Raw genomic sequence first — 24,892 nt, 5'->3', positions numbered from 1 at the left:
CATCGCTTCACATTACTACCATGTAATAATCGAATACTTTTGTCTTCCCTACGCTCTCTAATTGAAAAGCGAATATTAAGTAATCCTTTGCAATAAGTGTGCGTCAACTTATCCTTTGTAATAGCTAGTCAAAGTCGAACAAAACCTTTACCAGTGTCACTTCAATAACAGCATTTGTAATTTTTAAACCTAAATGGGAAAATTCTGGAATAAAGAATTAATAAAACGAGTCTAATCTTCAGTAACAATTAACGCCGAACGTGATCACACATGAAGCACGCGCCATTACCGATTCGACTAGTTCCAATGGATGGACTTAATAACTTCGAATTAGAAGCAGTAAATTAACGCAACGTAAGTATTTAAAAGTCGGTATTGAGATAAAGCAAAGGTAATTTAAATTTGGTGTTGAGGAAACGTGTTCTAATGCATTAAATGAAGGTTTTCTTCATTCTTTATTCTAAAAGTGTGTTCTTTTACCATAGCTACCATCCAGTCACTGAGATTGGAACTGAAGCAAAACTCGGCATTAAATTTTAAATTTAAAAGTTAATTACGCTCCCTTTTTGAAATGAGTTACCTTGCTTAGCAGAAACAGCCTTATGCGCTGAATTATTTATTAAACTGAAGTTAGACAGAGATAGTGCAAAACATTGGGCTGTTACAAAGAGGAAACAGCTCATGTTTTATTTAATGCATTAGCTGAATTAAACTTGTTTATTTAGAAAAGTCTATATTGTTGTGGGTGAATGCAAAAATTATCTTGAGATAAGAAGCACAAAAATATTATTCATTCAAAAAGGAAAATGTGGTATTTTGCTTTTGTTATTAAAAAAAAGGCAGACTTTAACTTTTAAAGGCGCGTGTATATTTCTGCACTGATACAAAATCAGACAGTACGTTCTTAAATATATTCCATTCCAAAACAGTACTGGTTGTGACGCATTATGTCTGCAAAATCATTACTACTTTGAGGTTTGTAACTGCAAAAGTTGAAGATGCTTTTAAAGCACTTCGCAATTTAAAAGCGATTTTTCCCCCAGCTGTAATGATCGATAGCTTTGAAGATATCAAAAAGGGAAACATTTTGAAAAATCATTTTTAGCAGTACAGATATATGCTCATGGAAAAAAAATTACTCTTTCAATTTGAAAAATTCAAAGCTATGACAAAAAAAAATCCACTAGGAACAAGTTTTTAAAAAAAAGGTCAAAATTTCAACCCATTTCAGTTTGCACCCTAATGCCTCCTTTACACGAGGCAACTTAGTTAAATCATCTTTCGATCGGGCAGTTATTAGGAGTAACCAGGTAGAAAAGTGAAGGCGCCCGGCATCTTTCACAACTCATCAGGCACATGTTCTGATACTATTCTCAACCCGATGAGTTGAATCATGGCCCCACTAGATGGCGCTGACGCTTAACGGGTCTTGAAAATTTCTGGCTTTTCTGTGTTAACTGTGATCCGCCCATGCATCCACCAAACAATGCCAACGTTTCAAAGTTTGTTTATGTTTGATTGGACGACGCCCATTTCGACCACAAGAGGCGCTGAAGGAACCCCTGTATCCACTAATCAATGGCAACGTAATAAATACAAGGGTCCCTGTAGCGCCCTCTTTGTTGCCATGAGTTTCAGCTATGCGACAAAAAGGTGGCAAAGCTCCCGAGGTACCATTCCGCGAAGGTGGTATACACCAACCCGCCGAAAAGTTGTTGTTTGTGACTATCTATATATCTATCTGTATATGTCATTGCTACTCCTGAAGAACGACAGCAAACTGGGCATCGAACCAGGTGTCGATAGATAGGTAATTTTTCTGGCTATATGTTTAGCTAGGAGTTATAATTGTGCGACATTAATTAGCTGAGATATTAATTAAAAACATAATTTTTCGACTCTGGAACTTCCTTCGAAATTCCTGTTAGGTGACTTCCCCATCAAGCCATTTCCATTTTCCCTATAGAGAAAACGGAAATACCTCGCAGAAAGGAAGGTCATGCAGAAAGAGACTAATGTTTTTCGATTGGCGTGTAACGAAGTGCGTTTTCGATGCGCAAAGAAAAATAACAATTCAAATGGCTTGCTTAAGTGAAGCGCGTTTTTAACGCGAAAATTTTTTCTTCTTTTATTTTAAAGGAATGTGATTTACGTTCCAAAAATGTCAACTTAAATTCTTTCCTTGGCTAAAGCTGTCTCAGACAGCTAGTACGGGGTGAAGCCTTGAAAGTAACCCTGCAGTACTTCCAGGAAATGCCGGGCTGCACAAACCTGCTGCAGGTGGGTCGGGCGAGGTTGATGCAGCGCAGCAAGCTGCGGCTAAAAGGTGGCGAAACCCCCCGAGGTACACCTCCAAAAGTGGTAGACACCAATCCGCCGAAGGTGGCTAATCTAGTCATCTTGCTGGCTAGTTTGAAATTAAAATGAGTGACAAATTAAGCTCCATATCCCAATTCCTTACAGTATGGGGCTCATAGAAGTAAGTAATGGCTGACATATTTGTTTTGTTTTGTTTTGTTTTTTTTAATTATATGCAGGAAGCACCGGGATGTGAGGTCACTGCGACCTTCTAAAAATATCCTTATTCGGCCAAATTGGAGACATAATATCAAAATTGCAATTTTTAAATACCCAAACTAAATACCAAATTTAGAATTCCATTCGGCAAATGGAAAATCCCCCCCCCCTCAAAAAGACTGGGGATCTGAGCGCCCTTGATGATAATTTTGCATGATATTCTTTATCTCAAAGGTTCTTGCACAGTGAAATTTATAAGGTTGTCTGCAAAGCCTTTTCTGTTAAACATGATACCAACACTAATCTCCATTAGTTAACTCAAAAACAATCGTGAGCTTAGAAAAATATCAATCTTAGTCACTAAAATTGTATAAATATAGTTCATTCTGCGGAAGTAACGTAATTTTGTTCCATCAATAAATCGGAACTTCGATAGACTCTGACGTAAGGCTTTTGTCTTACAAACACATTAAGATGAGCGATTAGATAAAATCCAGTCCACCGCTTGTAATAAAAGCCATAAATTCGTTTTATGGCCAGGAATATCTGAACTGTGGTTGACAGGATAAAACGTGAGAATCTTTTGTAATAAATAATATAAATATGAAAACTGACACAAGTTTCATAAAAGAAATTTATTACAAAAGTACTTCTTTCAAAATTTTATTGCTTTCTGGTTTGAGACAAAAGAAGAAGAGTGCGGGTTTACCGATCAAGTGTATAACTAAAGGTCAAATGAAAAATACTATCTGTCTGAAATTTTTTAATTGCTACATTGGCAACGAAGAAAACTCGTTTAAGTAGTTTTAAATTGTTTTCAAACTATTCATTTTTTTTATGATCTAGAACTTTTTACCTATTTACCGAAGAATTGACTTACTGAGTTAATAATCTAACGAGAAAGAATTTGCTGAACAATATTTCTCGATATGGAAAGAAGACCATTTCGTATGATCTTTCCCTGTTTGAAAATTTTCCTGCGTCATTAAATTTTTTAGGCTGTCTATTTATTTAAAAAAAACACAATATTCACAGCATCAAACATTGGTAGTTTTTATCGTTTTATCTGAATTCTGGGTGATATTTGCATTTGACCAGATTCTAAGTACCAGCAAAAAAATAAGAAAGAAATTATAATACATTTTACCTGCGTATTGAAATTGCTTATTTTTGAATAAGTAAAATCTGACTATACTTGACAAAAGCCGAAATTTAAATGATACTCCTATCAAACAATTTTTGATTAAGACTGAGTGTTTTAATCTTGTAGTTCGTAAAATTATTACCATTCTATGAGTTCTTATAAAACAAAAATCGTTAGTTTGACTACATATTCTTCACGTTCATGAGGAAATTCGTAAGATGGACAAAAATTTTAATTGTAAAAGCACTGTTTACTATACACTCAAAACCACAATAACAAGACACTCTATCGAAAAAAAGCTATAAAAATTGCTCTCCTCAAATAGTAAGTAAAATTCTAGCATATAACAAAAGGTAAAATAGCACATACTTTTATAAAAATGAACTCGGGTTTCTGCTAAGTAAGGGTTTCAACATGACTGTAACATTAAAGAAATTAAGCAGTAAATTATCTCCCTTAAGATAGGGAAAGGGCAAAACTACATGCAGTACACCATCAGCCCGGCTATGATATCCAAAGACTGCAACTTCGTCCATGTTGTGAGCTCATCAGTTTGGAATAGTCAATAACAGCGCTGAATGCAGATGTCATCTCATTGAAGCTGAAAGTGACAGCGAACTGGTAGCTTAAACAGTTTAGTACACCAACAATGGTGCGGATCAATTCGTCAATTGAAGGCAAAGCTTGGGTAATAAACATTAAGTTTCTGACATTAAGCCAAAGTTAAAGTAGAATTACATACAATATACCGACTTTGGCATTCAGAGATTGCAGTTTCGTCCTTGTTATGAACTCATCAGTCTGGAATAATCAAAAACAAAGCTGGAGTCATTAAAGCTGAGATTGCCAATAAACTGGTAGCTAAAATAAATTTAGCATACCTGATGTGCCGAGATGTCACATTTTCATGGAATTTTATCTGGTCACTGAAGATCTTTCTTTGTAAAACTGTAGCCTCTCTAATAAGCCGAAAATTTCAAACCAAATTAAGTGCCGCATTTAAAACCTTTTGTACTTATTGAAAATGATGATTTTATTATTTATTTTCAAAAAATTTGAAATTTCAGGGCGATATGCTATCCAACCAACAACATATATTTAACAAGCATTCCCTCCTTTAATCAGTACCTATTTCGTTTCAAAAATTCAGGTTTCCTACACTCTTTAGTCACGCCCCGTTCTGTAAGTACTGAACGAGTCCTAGGAACGGCCTAAAAGTATTTTCTAGCAAATGAATCGTGAATTCATTAGAAAGTCAACTGATATTTCTGGTATACTGGTTTCCGGTACTGATTTTTTAATCAGATACTGTTTTAGGAGGGAAGGAGAGAAATTGAAGTAAACGTTGTTGGTGATGCTATAGCACCCTGAAATCTCAAAAAACTGTTCAAAAAACTTATTCTTATGTCAAACTAGCGGTACCCGCACGGCTTTGCCCGTAGTAGATAATTAAAAGGTCATTTGGTTCGCCTGTATATTTACAAATAGTGGATGATGAATTTTTCGTCAATTTGCTATGTTCATTTGCTCACTCATGTTACGGTAATTTGCTCGTTCACGTTAAGATAATTTGCTCGTCTATGTTGTGATATAATTTACTCGGTAAAATGTTCTGAAAATTGGAATGCAAAAAGAAAAAAACAGAATTTTTGAAAAATCGCTTTGGGATGCACACCCCATACTACAAACTAATTTTGTACTAAATTTCATAAAAATCGGCCGAACGGTTTAGGCGCTATGCGCGTCACAGAGATCCAGACAGATATCCCGACAGAGATGCAAACTTAGAGCTTTATTATTATTAAAGATGACTCCCTGAACTCAAATATGACCACCATTCCCCCCTTACACGTCCCACTTTTTGGGAATGGCGCCCTCCAATTTTTTTGAGTTTTCGACAGTTCCGTAGCCATTATTATTATTTGGAGGAGAAGGAAGCGTTATATTATTCATTAATACTCTTCTGAGGGACTAGAGAGGTGCAAAGTTCAAAAGTATGAGTCTTTGGAGCAATGTTGAGAAACTCCAGGGGTTATTCCTCCCAAAAATATTCTTAAAATCATCAAAACCGATCTTTTTTTTTCGAGGGGCTTGTTTTACTATTTTTCTTCCATTTTTTCTTCTAAACCAGAGCATAGAACTCATTGCTAGGAGCCCCATACCCTAAATAATTTTCACGAAATTAAAACAAAATTTTTAAAAAATATTGGAAGCATCGCATTTTGCAAAGTCAGAGTCGCATCTTCAGTAAACCATCTCCACATATTATTCAACAGAATTCACAGAATTAATTAAAATTAAAATAATCTTAAGTATGCTTATGGTATAAGCATTAATGAATATTTATATTTCTGGGGATGCACTGCCCCATTATTTTTCGCTATATTTAGCACTAGCAGTTTTTGCCCGCAATAGAAAATTAAACGGTCATTTGATTCGCCTGTATATTTACAAATAATGGATGATGAATTTCTCGCCAATATGCTACGTTAATTTGCTCGTCCAAGTTATGGTAATTTGCTCGTCCAAGTTATGGTAATTTGCTCGTCCATGTTATGATAATTTACTCGTCCAAAAATCGCTTGGTAAAATGGGCTTAAAATTGAAATAAATAAAGAACAAATCGAATTTTCAAAAAAATGCTTCGAGATGCTCCCCCCTATGCTACGAACTAATTCTGTTCCAAATTTCATGAGAATCAGCCGCCCGATCTAGGCGTTAAACGCGTAACAGAGATCCAGACATCCAGAGATCCAGACCTTCAGCTTTATTATAAGTAAAGATGATAAACAATGGAGTTGGTGTATCCCCAGAAATATATGCTACTTTATGAATATATTTAAGTACATTTTTAATCATTATTATGGTGGGAATGCAAGTTGAAAAATACCGGAAGGTTCTTTACTGAAGATCTGCGATACGACTCCGATGATTGAAAACGCGGTGCCCCCAATACTTTTTTCAATTTCTTCCTACAACGTGAAATTTCTTTAGGGTATGGGGCTCATAGGAGTGTGTCCTATGATCCGGTTTTAAGCCAAAAAATAAGCGAACCAATTGTAAAACAAACCCCTAGAAAAAAAAGATCGGTTTTGATGATTTAAAAAATATTTTAAAGAGGAATACCCCCCATGAGTTTTCAAACTTGCTTCAAATGTCCATGTCTTTAAGCTTTGCACTTCTCTAGCCCCTCAGAAGAGTGTTAATTGATAATATAACTCCTCCTTCCGAATAAAAATAATGGGCTGAAATTGTCAAAAACTGGAAAAATTTTGAGGGCGCAATTTCCAAAAAGTAAAACGTGTATAGGGAAAACAGTGGTCATATTTGGATTCGAAGGGATCACTTTACATAAGAATCAGCAAGAATTATGTCAGAAGCATTTGGATTTTGTGTGTGTGTGTGTGTGTGTGTGTGTGTGTGCGTGTACAAAAGTATCCAAGTGTATCGACTAATTTGGGGCAGAGGGAGTATTTATGCATACACATCATTTGTAAAGTTTACAATGATTCTCTAATAAATTGACTACAAAAAATACATAAAGTAAATAAATGTTACTTACCAGATTAAAAGTCTAAATATTATTATAAACCTGTTTTAAATGTGGTTAATATTCCACTGAGTATTTAAAATACTTACATTAAATCAAGTATACTAACTAGATTAAATAGATTTTATCTTGGAAGAAATTTCATATTCAGCTAACAATGAATTTTATTGCTTTGCGCTGTAAAAATAAGCAGCCGGTTCATAAAAGGGACTTTAATGCATTATATTAATAATGATGATACCCAAACTCTATTTTAACAAAAATATTTTAGCGTTTAATCAACAAAGTGCTCCTCCGAAGTTATTAAAATGCTTCTCTTTTTAACTAATGAGGCAACTTATCTCACGCGAGCATTTCTTGGGTTTAGTTTTTGTTAAGTAAAGTGGCTTTGCATTTTTTATGTTGAGAAGAAAACTCAAACTTCATTAAATATTCCGTTAATTCTGGCGAGATAACTTTGAAACTTAGAATGCTTCTCTTCGAAAAGACAAACAAAGTATTTACTTATTAAGAAAGATAAGAAAATTTACTTTGTTGAAAAATGAATGGTCGTTTTAAGATTGCTTATAAATATTTTTTCTACCTTGCCTTTTTTTAAAAATTTGGATCATAAAAAATATTTCAACGCTATATTTCGATAAAATAATAAATTGAAAAAACTTATACAGTGTACAAATGGAAAGTTATATATATATGTATATACATATATATATATATATATATATATATATATATGAATGATGTATTGAGATACATCTCAAATACAAATTCAAATATAATTGAAAGAATAAACACAAAAGTGTACTGTAATGTCAGCGCAAAGCTGTTAGAAAGAAAAACAGAAGAAACGAATTCAACAACAAGCTGATGTGTGGCATCACACGACTTCCTTTTACACCCATTTAATGCTAATAGTTTCTTGAAGTAAGAACTATATACATATTTTCACCCCCAGTTCGTCACGAACCGATGAAAGAAGTGTTTTAGGGAGATTAATTTTCCCAATATCGGCAATTTTAACGTGATTCAATGGATAACTCTCTAAATATCGCCAAATTGAATCCAAGTTCGAACTTTTTTTTTCTTCAAATTTGTTGCCAACTTGGTGATAAAAAGCTTGGCGATATAAACCAAGTGTTCGCTGAATTATAACATCACTTAAATTTGCATCGATAAAAAAGGGGAGGAGCCTGCTAAACCCCACTACGAGTGTACAGGCCGAATTTCAACTTTCTACGACATACCGTTTTTGAGTTATGCGAGATACGTACAAACATACACACATCCGTCACGATAAAACTCTTGATAATTCAATCAGGGATCATCAAAATGGATATTTCGGGCGTCCTTACTTTCTTAGGCATGTATGCAAGGTCAGTAAGGTCGTAAAAAACACTCATTATTCATTCGAGTAAAATCTAAAATTAAGCCGAAATTTGAGGGAGTTTTTTTTTTCGCGAACATAATACTTCCTTTATTATGTAAAAGAAAGTAAAAACGATGGTAATGAAGTATTAAGGAAGTTACAAAGCAATGCGTAGTAATGCAAAAAATACATAATAAATTAAAATGTACGCTTCTACATTGTAAGATATCTTTTAAAGGCTTAATTGGGATTTTTTGTGTTTAAATAAGTTTTTGGCTTTTTGACCACTGCCCGGATTTGTACTAGTACCCTACTTATAGGGGGTCATGGCACACCAACGAGGTACGGGGAGATATACCGTATCTAACGGTGAGCAAGACCCACACATTAAGGGGTAAACTCCCAGCTGGGCTGGCGCCCAGCACGGGGACCTTCCCCGGCGCAATAAGTACCAAGCGCGTCCGTAGTATGATACGACTATCGACCGCCGCACTCAGCCGTGCGGGGGGCCCGCTACGCGGACCCCCCGGGCGGTGGAACCTAAGGCCTACGGCTAAGAGGTGGGGTGCGTGCGGAGAAAAGTACCCTACTTATTATCAGCATAACGCGCTATTCACCCGCGCCACTGTGTCTTCTTTGCCGGATGCTATGCAATAAAGTCAAGTATGACATTCAATTCACTAATTAATGAAAAAACAGAAAATAAAAGGTTCATATTTACATTTTTAAAAGATGATGTTCAGTTATTAAGGAAGTTACAAAGCAATGCGTAGTAAAGCAAATAATAATAATAATAATAAATCAAAATTTACGCTTTTACTTTGAAAGGTATACCGGAGCGCTCCTCATCATGAACGTTGTTACTGCCTTCTTTGAATTATCTCACGCACTTTGCTTTGTTACGTTGTTACGGCCTTCTTTGAATTCTCTTACGCACTTTGCCTTGTTACGTTGCTACGGCCATCTCTGAATTCTCGTACGTACTTTGCTTTGTTACGTTGTTACGGGCATCTTTGAATTCTCTTACGCACTTTTCTTTCACTCATAACAATATCACCGTACATTTGACAAATCTCGCGATGAATTTCTGCAGCAAATAGGTTCCTTGCTGAATAAAAGCGTATCACTGAGCGAACCTCACATGTGGCGAGCGAGTTGATAGTCTTAAACATTATTAAAGCATAGAGCAGAACCGTACAGGTTAGCTACAAAGCTGAAAATGAGCACAGTTGTTCCCGAGGCATGTCGGTACACGACGCATGTGTTCGTTGCGGTATGCGCGCGAACTACTGGTGTCTAAAACAAAACGGACCTTACTTAAAAAACACGCCTCGTATATAGTCCGTTTTTCACGAGAATGCACTTCGCCACGCTCCCTCGAACACAGAGTTCCATTTTCGCGGCGGTGATTGGTAAGCAATCCACGCGCTTCTAAAGGAGACAAAACCAGACATCTTTAAGGAGTAACAGTACCTCAAAAATGATGAAACGATCAAAAAAAATTTATTGCTTATTTTAAAACTAAAAACTATTCTCAACACAGGAGAAAAGTTTCGTTGCTTTAGTTCAAATATTTAAGAAGTTATGAGTGGTTTTAGGGCATGCTCGCTATATGTTCTTATGCAAAAGAAAATCTTTAAATTGCTTTTTCTCGATGATGGCTTTTTTGTGTTTTCATGTCATTAGAATCCCTAAGGATTTTTTCTATTAAAGATACAGATTTCACGTAATACTTTTTGCAATTGGGATAACATATTTGACAAAACAGTGCATTGGATAAGCATTTTATAAATTACTCAAATGTTTAGAGATTGTTAAACCTTTAAAAACCAAGTTTTTTTTATAAAAAAACATTGATTTTTTACATAATTAATCACAGAAAATTTTCTAATAAACACATAAGCAAATGAATGCACAGATTTTTAGAGATGATTATAGTGATCGTTTAGCAAAATTTTTTTTAATTAGTGCAAAAATAAAAAAGCCTTAGGAATTTTAAAAATTTAAATTTTCCTCAAATTTTTGAATTTTTAAAAAAAGTAGCCAATATTTTTAAATTTTGAAAATAAATTATTGATTACGAAATAAGTATGCATGTTATGGTTTCAAAAAAATATAAAATTTACTTAAATTTAAAAAAAATGTTTGAAAGGTACTAGGACCCCTTAACTGGGGCGTGCATTTTAATATGCAAAAAAAGTCAGTGTCCTTTACATCACTTGCTTCACTTGTCTGTTGTCATTTTAGTTTTTCTTACATTTTAAAAACTGCTGTTTTTACAACAGAATGCTATGATCTGAAAATACCTTCTGCCGAAAACAGCGAAATAGAATCATTGGATACCACGTGACGAGGGAGGAGTCAAGTGCCTTCTCGTAGAAAATGGACAATACTCAAACTGAGAGACGATGCGTAGAATTATGCAAAGAGGCATAAGCAACGATTTTTGGTGTAACCAAGATAGATGGATTTATTAGTGCTAGATTAGAATAAAGAAGTCTTGTGCAACAATATAACACTAAGGCCAAAGATTGTTGGTAGTCAAGATAATAGTCCAACTCATACGTAAAACTATGCTTTGCTATATGCAATATTATTACAATTTAAGGACTGAGAAACAGGAGATTTTATTTAGCAACTTCTATGGTTTCGAGGTGGGCTATTTCAATATAGATTATATTTTCAACCTTTTATTCTTAACCTTTGTTCTCTATTACATATCCATAAACTTCACATTTTGCTTCAAAGTTGATACGCTAACTGGAAAATTAATTTTTCTTTTAATATAAGAGAAATATTTTTATTACTTAATTTTTCCGTGTGTATGTAAGGGTTAATTAAATGCTAATTTTTACTAATAATAACTTCTAACACTTTCCTCTATGTACGGAGCATTGTGACGTTATTAAATTTTAACTCCAGATTTGCCAATTTTAAGGAATGTGTGGAACTTTAAAATGTAGTTTATCATCAAAATGAACGTAAGTGTGTAATCCACACAATAACCCAAGTCTTACGCGATATGATATCAAATTTGTTAAATTTTTATTTTTGGTGAAACCATTATAGCTCTGTACGTATTTTGCAGTGCTCTGTACATATGCAATAAGTCCTAAAATTGCAAGGCGCGAATGTACCCTCACGTTTTTTTTTTTTTTTTTTTTTTTTTTTTTTTTTTTTGCTCTTAAAGTCCCTTTACATAGTAAAATATCTCTGAAAAAAAGTCATTTTACATGCAAAAAGGTAACTTTTCAGCACTATTACTTAGCGTTTCTCAGTTTTTTATTTTTTTCACCCCACCCTATAGATAAAAAAGCGACAAAATGTATCATTCGTTCAAACAGGGACAAATGTTTACATGTCTAAATAATAATATTGATATTTTGACTATCCTAGCAAGTCTGATAGGACTTGTCACTTTAGCTCAAAGTGGAAATCATGCAGCTATATTGAAACCTTTCTCATGCAAAAATATTTTGAGTAAAATGACGGTTTAATCAGTCCAACCACATGATTAGATTTTCACAAAAGAAAATTTGGTTAATTCTACTTCATTTTCCACTAAATCTAGATTTTAATGTATCAATGGGCCAAAGTTGTATGATTTCTTCGTATGAGTAGTCCGTTTATCGCTCACATTTGTAACTGATGCTATAACAGTATTAATATTACCTATGTCTTACAAATTTAAAATTAAAAAAAAATCTAGCTTTTGTGCATAAATTTTTTAAAAGCATTTTTGAGTACAAAAGTTTTTGAAAAAAGTGGCTGAAAAATTTTAATTGTATTTATTTCACAAATTATACAATTAATTTCATAAAAAAGAAAACTACAAATTTTTCCATTTTTTTGACACTTGCATGATATGTTTGAAAGATTTTCTTTTGTTTAGACAATTTTAACAGGGAGAATTAGACATACGACATCGTTGTTGCTTGCATCTTTAAGTTGAAATTTCACGTCAACACGAACCTATATGTGAAAAGAATAGCATTTTTTTATATAATATTGCTACAAATTACATTAAAATAGCATAAAATTTCTAGAAAAAAATCATTCAAGGTCAGAACCATAAACCAACGCAACTTCAGATTAAAACAGTGTTTGTGTTGGTGTATGTGCATTGAATAAACGTAAGAGAAAGAATAGAATAGCCTAGATAGCCTAGTTAGAAGCTTTGACAATGTATATATGAAATAATAAAAGCCTTTTTATTGCAGACACTTTTTTTGGAAAACAAGTGTATAAATATGGAGGAAATTAAGGAAAATAGTTCTGATAAAGCATTTTCATCAAGATTTACAATCTATGTAACTCGCTTTTGGGGGATTTTTTCTCAAGAAATTTAACGTTGAAAAAAAAAAATTAAAAAAAAAAAACATTTCGCGCAAATTTATAACAACGTCAAAACATGAAACCATTGAGAAGGAATAAAAGTGAGAGAGTTATATATTATGCTCGTTAGTTATATATTATACTAACGAGGACGGGGGGAACCGTCTGTAGTTATTATACTAACGAGGGGGAACGTTATATATTATTATATAATATATAACGTGACTTGTCACGTTATATATTTAAAAGTAGTGTATTGGAAGAAATCGGGATTCTTCCTCTCGTTTCATGTGTAACGGATCTCCCATTCGTCGAAGTTGAACCGTATGACTTGAGATTTTTGCCTCAGCATTTCCTAAGCCATTAATTGAACTTGCTCCCTTCAGTTACTAATTACTGCTCTAAGTTTGAAACTAACGATTTTTATTTAACGGAAGGTTTCAACCATCGTTGCAATTATTCTTGTACTACTAAATATGAAATACTAGTTTTTTGAGTTATGACACAGTTGCAGAACATGAGGGAGATATTTTTCAAATATTTTATTTTTTAGCATACAAATTTTACATTAGAAGCCTCTTTTTACCCATCCCCCACCCCCCTTCCTCCCGCTAACATAAAAATGAAGAATGAAACGGAGTTATTCCACATAACCGATAAAATGCATTCAATTAATACACAAAAGAAAATGAGATTTGTTTTCTTGCAAAAGTTGTTTTAAATTTCAATGCACATTTAAATTCAATGATATACTTGATCAGTAGATAACAAATAGGTAAATTGAAATAAAATATTAGTAATTTTTTAACTAAGTATTAAGTGGTGAGGTGGGTTGGACTTTTTCAATAAAACTTATGCAATGCTTACATACAACAATGACTTTCTATGCATATGCATGTCACTTATGGCTCTGTTTCATTTGAATTTACATAAGTAAGGTAGGTGCGGCTAATAAGGCCTAAGCAACAAAAGTACAATTTAAAATGTTCCTATCCCCTCAAGGACGCACTCGTAGGTAGCTAACACTCATAGATGGAACTTCATACTGGTCTTGACATGTTGTTCACATGTTGCTACCAGTGCGACGAGATTCGTTTGCGCGGAGCGGTTGTGCAACACGAATAATAAAAATCGACCGACTGAATGTTAAACAAATTTTGTAATATTATACTTTTAGATATAGTTTTGTTCTCCAGTTTTCTGTTGTCAATGCTTCTATCGATTTTTAATTTCTGAATTATAGATATAAACCAATTATTGTACTTTTGTGGACTTCTTTGTGCACGATGTAAGCGGCTAATAAGGCCTACCAAATTTGATCGTAGGCCTCATTATACTCCTTTGTTTTTTCAACAATGTTTGTCAGTTTTACATCTTATTTTAGATCTTTCTCAATATATTATGGATGTTTATAAGTAGTTACGACTATTAACTCATTGGTTCAGTGTCATGGTACTACTCCAAGCTGACCTTCTGAAAAGTTTTACCACATGGTTTACGGTTCTAGTTTGGACGATGAAAAAGACAATGAGCTGTTCGCTCCAGTAAAAGGTACAGCATTTCAGAAGTTTATGCCTACCCCAGAGAAAATTATGAAAAAAAAAACACCAATTGTTAGAAGAATAGCTAATTATTATCAGAGAACCCCAGTCATTAAAGACTTGTTTGACAGAAACAATAAAGAAAATAAAATTAAAAAAGACGTAAACCCTCAATGAAGGCAACAATACTGAAGAAAATGATGCTACTTGGTACTGTCACACACTTGTGAGAGGATAAGATGGATGTCATGGGACTATATCTAAAGTATCGCAAGTGGCATCACAAGGAATGCGTCGGTGTGACAGTCTATATAATTTTGAGTGTCCTTGGCGGTTGTCAAACAAAGAATTTTTTGTCATTTTGAAGACTTTAAGCATAATTAATGCATATGTATTATAATTGATCTCAATTATCAATTTTAGAAGCTTCTTTTGATTATTTAAGAGTGTTAAAGATCTTATTATCCTACCATAGTATAATAAGGCATATTGACAAGGTTTTAAAAAACATCTTATTTCATGCTTGTTTTAAGCAAAAGTGGTGATATTTTGTTAGTTTCTTGTAGTAATTGATCTCTAGGTTTAATTAATATTACAACTTGTTGAATAGGATAAATAGTTTTTATTTTATTTCAAATCTCCCTTAGATAGGCCATATTATCCGCACTTACCTTATTACAAAAATCAGTTAAAATTTTTCTACTTGAAATTCCTAAATTTTCTGAAGTACACAAAAATTTAATGTCTGTTTTATATTTTTAAAATAAATCTGAAAAGAATGGCGAGCCTTGTCTAACAACACATAAAAATCGCATAAATTTCTTACTAAATAACTGCAACAGCCTGTTAATTCATCATGCAGTAAAAGGCAAAATGTTTTTGGTGCTTGTAGTGAAACTACCTCAAAAGTAATGTTTTCGATGTTAAAAATTATATTTCATATTTTTTCACTTGCTCGGTAGAGGATTCATTGAAAATCTATTTCTGAGAAAAACTTCTCAGTCAAAAATTAAAAAACTAATCTGTAAATATTTTTTTTCTAGAAGTAAACAGCAAAATTGCATTTTCCGCGTTTTAATTGAATTTTAACGCGAAGTTTTATCTTCAATTTGTTGGTGTAATGAATGTTTGACTGGTGTTATAAAATGATACTTTCAATAGCGTAGCAGAAATAATGCTACTTTCCTTTCTTTGCAATAAATGTTATTATTATTTTATGCAACTAAGTAGTGTTTCGTTACCGGTAAAAATCACAATAAGCAATTATCTGTTTAATCCTTAGAGCAGGAGTTATAAATGGAATGAGCAAGTCTAATCATTGGTTTAGCAAAAGCTTTGGCAACGATCTCAATTCACGTGACTGAACAACGACGAATAGTTGCCACGTTTTGCGTGAACTAGCGAAAGAAACCTGATTTCTTCCAATGCTTTGCTTTAAAATCAATCACATGACTTGGTGTCACATTACATTTTATCTTTTCGCAATGGTTTAATCTTGTTAGAAGAGCGTTCGTAGTCCCTCAATCAATTTCCGAAGTTGCTCAGTGCAAGTGAAACCTTAAAAAAGTACTTACGGAAGGATACGCCTTGCGAACTTCGATTTCATTTCCATAGGTGTATATCTTTCCGGATTCAATCGGGCAATCGACGCCTTCCTCTTGACATACATCCGAGTTTGGAATTGGATATTGCGTGGTAACTCCATTAATGGTTCCATGGACCACCGCCTTCAAAGACTCACTTTCGGTCACTGTCAAAATGTTATAGTTTTTTTTTAATAATTAGGGTAACGCCACCAGTAACAGACATGCTTAAGAATTTGTTATCAGGTTAACTCAATTTCCTGAGCTTTTTAATGTACTGCTTAGACTTTTTAAACTATTTTTTTTCTCTTGCAGCAACATCTCATCTAATGTTTGGCTGCTTTTTAATCCTCTGAATTAGTCAATTCTATTTTTATTTGCTTTATTTCGAAAAAAGGTCTGACCCCCCCCCCCCCCAGTAACAGACACCTTTTTCTCTTCAAAATGTGCAATATTTCTTTATTTTTAGAGCTAAAGCCTTATTAAAATTAAATGATAATGAAACACCAGCTGGCCTCATGGTGGCTGTTCATAACCTTCCACACTGACTTCTAAATATACCAAATGCTTCATAAAATTCACCCTGATAACACTAAATGGTTGCACTTTACTCATGGGTCGCAGCAACATCAGTTTTACCCGATTAAAATTCTTATTATTTAAATCCAAACTTATGATTGTTATTGCACCCTCATCTGTTACTGGTGCCGCTACCCTATTAATAGTAAAACAAATAAGGCAACTAGCTAATTGGAAATTTTTATCGATCTAACTTTCAGAATATCTTTGTATCAAAAATAAAGATTTAAAAATGTACTTATTCCTGTTTAGTTAATACATTAAGGTCTATAACAAAATGTTGCTGAAATTATCGAGTCGAATTCTCCCGCACGTGACGATGATAACGAAGGCCCTTATTAGGAAGTGTAAACCAGTCCTTCACACGACAGTTAACTCGACAGGCACGTACTGTTCAACCACAGATTGTACAGTACGGAATTGGCAAACATCCAGTTAAGACAAGTCTATCTGAATGAGGGGGAAAAGTAAAAACTTGATGCGCGTGTTCCACTTAATTTACTGAGACTCGACTAAATTTAGAGGCACATGCAATCTGCAAACGCTGATATCCCTAAAAAAAGTAATAGATGCGTCCATTTCAGCGTAAAAACCAGATGTTTGCGTTTCCATACAATCCGTTATCAGACAGTATCATTCTCATCCTGGTGTGTTAAGTCAACTAACAGGACATTGCCAAGCATTCACTCTACGCACGAGTAAACTAATTGAGTCAACTCGGTACAGTTTTAACAGCGCTGTGGAGCAACTGCATGAATAGCTTCGGCTTAGTCCAGTGATGTAAGACATGAATATATATATATATAGTGGAATCAACTTTGCTTCTCAAAAGAAAAGGATATATATATATATATATATGTGTGTGTATCCTTTTCTTTTGAGAAGCAAAGTTGATATATATATATATATATATATATATATATATATATATATATATATATATATATATATATATATATATATATATATATATATATATATATATATATATATATATATATATATATATATATATATATATATATATATATATACTTTTCTTTCGAGAAGCAGAGTTGATTCCACTAAGTTGCGTCGTGTGAACGCAACGTAACACACCAATCAACTAGTTGAAAGGCAACTTTTCAGAAAAGTTGATTAAAATAACCGCCGCATGTGTAGGAGACCTTAAACGCCGAATGGTGTCTATTGGCTACTTACATAATGTAGTCTTTTAAAATACTGTGAGAACAAAGTTGAGCTATGTTGTTGCCAACAACCAGCTGAAGATGCTATTCAATTTTTAACATGTTAATAGCATCTCTCGTACTAAGGTAAAATACAGGTAGAAAACTAGATTTATTTTTTCAGCATTTGCTTCATGTACGTTTTGTTAGTTTACGTTTTGTTAGCACGTTTTGTTAATTAGTCGTTACACTTAACAATGCTGACTTCTTTTTATTCTTACTTTAAGATATTTGGCTGTAAAATAATTGTTGTTTTTCCGACTAAATTCCAATTATTAAAAATAGCTTTTAACCATAAACCATGTATAAATTAAAATACAATTTTTTAATCATAACAGGAAGTAAAAGGTAAAAGGCAATTCAAAATAAGTTTTTAAAAAATCATTTTAAGGGTTTAACTGAGAGACATTTAAGGGTTAAACGAATCTTTATTTTGAAGCTTAAAGACAAATTTCCTTCTTAGAATTGAGAACCTAATAGCAGATTTCAAAGCAACAATATGTTATAAAATGTCCAAAATGAACGCAACATTAATTTGCACAGTTGTTTCGGATATTTTTAGGAGAAAACGAGGAACTTGCTAATGATCATAAATTTTTAATACATGGATACTTAAAATTGAAAGATATTGATCCTCCTTTTTTATTCTAAAATTTTCTATAAAAGATGTATGTCTTGGAAATCCTGGATCACGTGCAGTCATAAATAAATTAGTCTACCACCCATAATCGAAGCAATTTTTAGAAGTGTGACTTATACTTACAAGATTCAAAAGTTAGTCTAGAAGTATAGGTTTCACCACGTTTTACCTCACAGACGTCGCTGTCTTCACAGCCGCTTAAATAAACCTCTTTAATTTGTCCTGTTTTTGAACCTGGAAAAAAACCAAAAGCTATTCTTAAAAAAAGTAAGATAAATTACAAATGTCAGTTACGTATATCCACTATAATGCTAATGCAGAGTTAGGTTAGTAGGCTGTTTCTTAAAAAGACAAATTAGTTGCCTTTTAGGAGATATCTAAATTTTATTGTGAATACTGTTGTTTTCAGCCAGCTCAAAATTTTAGGACTGAATTCTCATAACATATTCAAAGTAAAATTACATGTGATTTTATACACACATCTTAGAACTTATACAGTGCTCCATAGGGAGTATCCTAGATCAGAGTTTCCTAAACTGTGGTCCATGGACCCCCGGGGGCCCGCGAGTGCATGCTACAGGGTCCGCGGTGCAATTCAGTTAAACGTTAAATATAATTGAGATTGAAGGACGAGTAACGATATTTCAATTAAAAAAGAAAGTACATTTTTAATCACAGTATTGCGACGCTGCCAGGGTAGGTTTGCCCGAACCATAGTTAATAATTGAAATCCTAATACGCCATACATATGCAACTCAGATGAAAAATTAACACACTTGAACTAGGCTAACAGTTCACTAACTTCAAAAGTTTATTTCTATTAGTAAACTTGTTGCAGAAATTTAGTAATAATATTTTTATTCCTAATTGAATTTCAAATTGAACTTTACTTCCATAACCTAAAATAATAATGTAGAAAATAAAACCAGACAAAAACTCTGAAAAAAATACAGAGCAATCAAAAAATAAATTTAAAGGAAAAAAAGCGTAAAAATATATTAGAAAAAAATATTTTAAACTGTATCAAATCTTTTTCCTTTTTTTTTTGTGCCCGCGCCGGGGGGGGGGAGGGTTCCGCGAAGTTCGTAATTTTTCCGGAGGGGGATCCGCGGAGGTCTAAAGTTTGAGAACCTCCGTTATAAATTAACACAATTTTCTGGACCACTGGCGCAACCAACTTTTTTTATGGCGGAGGCTTCATGATAGTTCTTAATAGTGTAATTATCAACATGCTCTATACAATTCAAAGCTAAGAGCTTTAGAGGGCTTTGGCGCAGTCCCATGTGGCCTAGACTAGAGGTTAAATCAGCAGTCTTTCACCCAGATAACTTTGACTTGATACCCGAAAGAGGCAGAAACTACCACATCTCCACACAATAGGGCAATGAAATGTCTTCACAAGCAGTTAGAGGCGTACTCGTTTACAATGTTAAAATAAATAAATATTCTTTTACAATTTCAACTACTATGTTAGAAATTTCAATATGATTCTTAAGCTCTTTCCATTTTAAACGAACGACACATTATAAACTTGAAACACACTACATCACACGGTATTTTATAAGAGATATTATTGCATTTAGTTTTTAAAAACATATTAACTGGTTTTCATTGAGTTTTGTAAAGCAAACTTTTCAATATTAACGAGCGACATTCTTTTCCTCACTTGCCCACCGAAGAATCAATATTGATGTTTTGAATCTTAGAAGAAAAAAAAGTAAATCCTAAGAAATCAGTTTTCCTCCGAAAGTTTGTTCACACCAGGCGCAGATTCAGAAGGGAGGTCATGACCCTCCTTTAAGCAACCAAATATAGGCTTGAGTTGAGTTTTGAGGACCAATATTTCGAACAATTCGTACTCATTCCCCTATTTGTGCTCAAATAATATACTTACCAGCCCCCTTTCCGATAATGACCCCGTTCCAAATCAGAAACTGGATCCATCCTTAGTTTACACGGCATTCTCATAAATATAATATTCAATGATCGAGTAAAGCTCCTGACGTCATCAACAATGAGACTCGCTCCACGACCTGATAATTTGATAGCACGTTTTGGTCATGTTTAACATGCAGAGAAAGGTTTTATTGTGACAAGGCTGAACTCGATCCGGTAACCTAACTTTTTTACTGGTAAGACTGTGTCATTTCAGGGGAATGAAGAAATGAAAAAGTGGTCAACAATGAACGTTATCTACTGGAGTTGAGGGTTAATCCCCTTGAGTTAGGGTTAAAATTTCAACAGTCAAACTATCACCAAACAGGCAATTGCTTTGTTCAAATGAAGAAGCAATTTTCACCCGACATATCTTGACAGGCGATTTTCAATTCGTTTAATATTGATAATTATGAGGAAGTAGTGAAAAAATCTTATAAACTGAGGATTAGAATTTTAAAAGGGAAAAAAAGCAAAAAACTATATCCAAGTACGCTAAGATTGGAAGCAAAATAAAAGACGGAAGATAATGACGAAAACTATTAGAAAAAAATCTAAGCTTTAATCCTTTAAACACTGCTCGTTAAAAGCATTAAGATTTAATTATTAAACAAGCCAGTAACGGAGTGTCGGATTATTGAAAGATGAACTTCGTCGTTTAATACGGGTTTAATTATTATTATTCAATTTTATTTAATTACCTATTTATTTTATTCTCTTATTAGCTCTCTATCTCTCTCTCTCTTTTCTGTTGTATCCTACCCCATTTGGAAAAATTCTCTCTCCCAGAAAAGCTTATGTGACTGTTATTGTAATAGAACTTGTAATAAACGGAAAAAACATTATACTTTGTTTGTTAATTACTAGAGAGAAAACATGTTGCTGAAAATAGTCAATGTATTTCAGAGCAGATTCTTGAGAAAGGAGAAACATTATAATTATTATTATTATTATTCAATTTTATTTATTTATCTATTTATTTTATTCTTTTATTATATATATATATACATATCTTTCCTGCAGTTTCCCACCCCTTTTTGCAAATTCTCGCGCCCAAAAAAAACTAATGTGACTGTTCCTGTAACAGAACTTTTAATAAACGGGGAAAATATTACTACTTCTTTATTAACTAGAAAATTGCCCGTCAAGGTATGACGGGTGAAAATTGCTTCTGAACTTGAACGAAGCTATTGCCTGCTTAGTGATAGTTTGATAATTGAAATTTCAACCCTAATTCCAGGGAATGAACCCTAAACTCCAGTAGATGGCGTTCATTGTTGACCACTGTTCCGTTTCTTCATTCTCCTAAAATGACAGTCTCACCAGTAAAACAATTAAGATACCAGATCCAGTTCAGCCTTGTCACAATAAAGCATTAAATTTGCATGACAAACATAAAAAAAAAAATACTATCAAATTATCTTGCCGTGAAGCGAGCTTCATTGTTGATGACGTCAGGAACGTTACTCGATCATTCACTATTACATCTATGAGAATTACTAGAGGGAAAACATGCTGCTTACCACAATCGGTGTATTTCAAAGCCCATGCTTGAGAGAAGAGAAACAAAGTCGACAAAACAGCGAAACAGTTCATTTTTGAAAGAGGTATCCAATATCGTGATGATCCTTTACTGAAAGCACTGCACTCGAGTGTGATTTTTCTGAAACTGAATGCGGTATTTAAAGCAAAACCCGCCCTTGAACCCGCATTCGACTTTCTATCATAACCACCATAAATATTTCGCATCAACAGAGGTCAATCGACAAGTAATAAAAGAGTCATGTACTTACCCTCATGGAAGTATGCGAATTCTTCCCACATTTTCTAGCTAAGATCTGATTGTGTTTGTTTGTTCATTACTGTAAAATGTTAGGATGGACTTCTTATGCGAATAACTCATCGAATCCACGGGTCTTGGTTACTAAGGTTAGCGTGCTGATTCCGTGTTATTAATGCTCATTTAATTATAAAGCCCTCATTTAAATAACATTTTAAATAAGTACACCCAAACCAGTTTCTATGCGGTGGGTAGGGACCGCATAAAAAAATTGTTCGAAACTTCATGAGTGGCTTTAAAAAAATTGTTTTCGCAACACAGTTAAAAAATATTTTTTTATGTAGTGGATATGGACCGCATAAAAAAAATTGTTCGAAACTTCATGAGTAGCTTTAAAAAATTGTTTTCGCAACACAGTTAAAAAATATTTTTAAGGCGGTGGATAGAGACCGCATAAAAAAAATTGTTCGAAACTTCACGAGTAGCTGAAAAATGTTGTTTTCGCATCACAATTAAAAAACATTTTTAATGCGGTGGATAGGGAGTCACATAAAAAAAGTCTCACGTAGAAAATAACCCAAAGATTTACAAAATAACTAGGAACTGCTTATTTTTAAAATAAGTCAAAGAAACTAAGTAATGATAATCTTGTCGAGTAGTCGGACAAAATTTCTCGAATATGGAATTTTTTGGGAGGTCACAGTAACTTCCCATCGGGGTGCCTATGTCGTCACTTGAAGATACTACCTCGCACTCGTTTTAAAAATAATTTCGTCAATCGAGTCCGAATTTGATTGAAATTTTAATGTACCGAACAGAAAAAAATCGCGCAAAAAATAGTTTAAAAAAAATCTCACAAAAAAAAGACCGCACAAGAACAGATTTGAGTGTATATGATATTTGAATTTTTCTTTAAGATTGATTTACCATTTTTCCCCAGAATACTCATCTCTCACTAATAATAATAATTTTCTAACTAATGGACCTATTACTGCTTTATTACTGTTATACATTCATTAACTTTATTTCAATTGTATTTGTGTACATTCTCAACGTCGTTCTCTCGAAAGATGATTCCAATTTTTTGGCATATTTTTCTTATTAATGCAATAAAAATAATAAGATTTTTTGGGCGTGATCAAAAATATATATCTATATCTATATCTATATCTATATCTATCTATCTATCTATCTATCTATATATATATATATATATATATATATATATATATATCAATGTCCTGAGATAGCATATATACATATATACATATATATATATATATATATATATATATATATATATATCAACGCACAGCCGAAACCGCTGAAGCTTCAGACTTGAAATTTGGCAGGCATGTCCGCATGATTACGAAACTAACCCCTAAGAAAGGATTTTTCGAAATCTCAATTAGTTCGGGAGAAATTAATTAAAACCTCTTAATTTCTGCGAAATTAAAACCTGTCATTGAAATTTAAATCCCTTATTTTCAGAGGCTTTTCTCCATTCAAATCATTATTCAGTACTTCATCTCAACTTTTGGTCGATAGCGAACTATAAATTTGATATTGTTTTTGTTTCTCACGTGGTTCTTCGAGGCTTTTCTCAAGTCAAATCATAATGTTTCTGTCGATTGCTTTCATTTTTTTCAAAACTAGAAACGAAGTTTTTAAGAACATTATCACAGGCGGACTATCCTTTTGAATTTAGAAGAGTGCAGTTTCCTGTTAAAGTTTGCTTTGCAATAACCATTAATAAGTCACAAGGACAGACATTAAAAGTAGCAGGGACCGATTTAAGAGAAGACTTTTTTTCACACGGCCAATGTTATGTAGCTTGCTCCAAAGTCAGTTCATCAAGCAGCTTAATAATTTTAGCACCAGAAAAAATATATAAAAATATTGTAAACAAAGAAGTTCTTGCTTAAACATAGGTATATCAATAAAATGTGGATGGCCTGTGTTAGCAAAGATAATCAATACTTTAAAAGGATCGTTAATAACAGTTAAAGATCGGTTAAGGACAAAGGCATATATAAGGAGTCCAGGGGCCCCGGGATCCTCCCCAAATTAGAAAAAGTTATAGGTAATAAGTAATTATTATAGGGGATTTTCAAAACTAGGTGCACCAAGCACTGTTAACCCCTGCTAATTCCATTACCCGAGCAATGCCGGGTACGGGAATGCTAGTATTAGTATAGATATAAAAATCAATGTCCTGAGATGACATATGTATATCAACGCACAGCCAATACCGCTGAAGCCTCAGACTTGAAATTTGGCAGGCATGTCCACATGATTACGAAAGTATCCACTAAGGAAGGATTTTTCGAAATATCAATTAATTCGAGAGAAATTAATTAAAATCCCTTAATATCTGTGAAATCAAAACCTGTCATTGAAATTTAAATCCCTTATTTTCAGAGGCTTTTTTCCATTCAAATCATTATTCAGTACTTCATCTCAACTTTTGGTCGATAGCGAATTTTAAATTTCGTATTGTTTTTGTTTCTTACGTGATTCTTCCAGGCTTTTCTCAAGTCAAATAATAATGTTTCTGTCTTTTGCTTTCATTTTTTCAAAACTAGAAACGAAGTTTTTAAGAATATCATCACAGGCGGACTATCCTTTTGAATTTAGAAGAGTGCAGTTTCCTGTTAAAGTTTGCTTTGCAATAACCGTTAATAAGTCACAAGGAC

The 24,892-nt window shown here is 33.4% G+C and overlaps 1 protein-coding gene across 1 annotated transcript; it reads right to left on the bottom strand.

Annotated features, from left to right (window-relative positions):
• Positions 1-12,418: 12,418 nt before the first annotated feature.
• On the bottom strand, positions 12,419-22,240 carry LOC129226750 (NPC intracellular cholesterol transporter 2-like). The gene is made up of 5 exons (XM_054861381.1): positions 22,210-22,240; positions 19,372-19,380; positions 18,605-18,715; positions 16,028-16,203; positions 12,419-12,549 (listed from the first exon to the last, which is right to left on the bottom strand). The coding sequence occupies exons 1-5, from the start codon at positions 22,238-22,240 to the stop codon at positions 12,466-12,468; spliced, it is 411 nt and encodes a 136-aa protein (XP_054717356.1). The 3' UTR covers positions 12,419-12,465.
• Between the last annotated feature and the right edge of the window lie 2,652 nt (positions 22,241-24,892).

The sequence above is a fragment of the Uloborus diversus genome, chromosome 7 (genome assembly GCF_026930045.1).
Source record: "Uloborus diversus isolate 005 chromosome 7, Udiv.v.3.1, whole genome shotgun sequence".
In the NCBI taxonomy this organism is placed as follows: domain Eukaryota; kingdom Metazoa; phylum Arthropoda; class Arachnida; order Araneae; family Uloboridae; genus Uloborus; species Uloborus diversus.
This window is presented reverse-complemented; position numbering and strand designations above follow the sequence as displayed.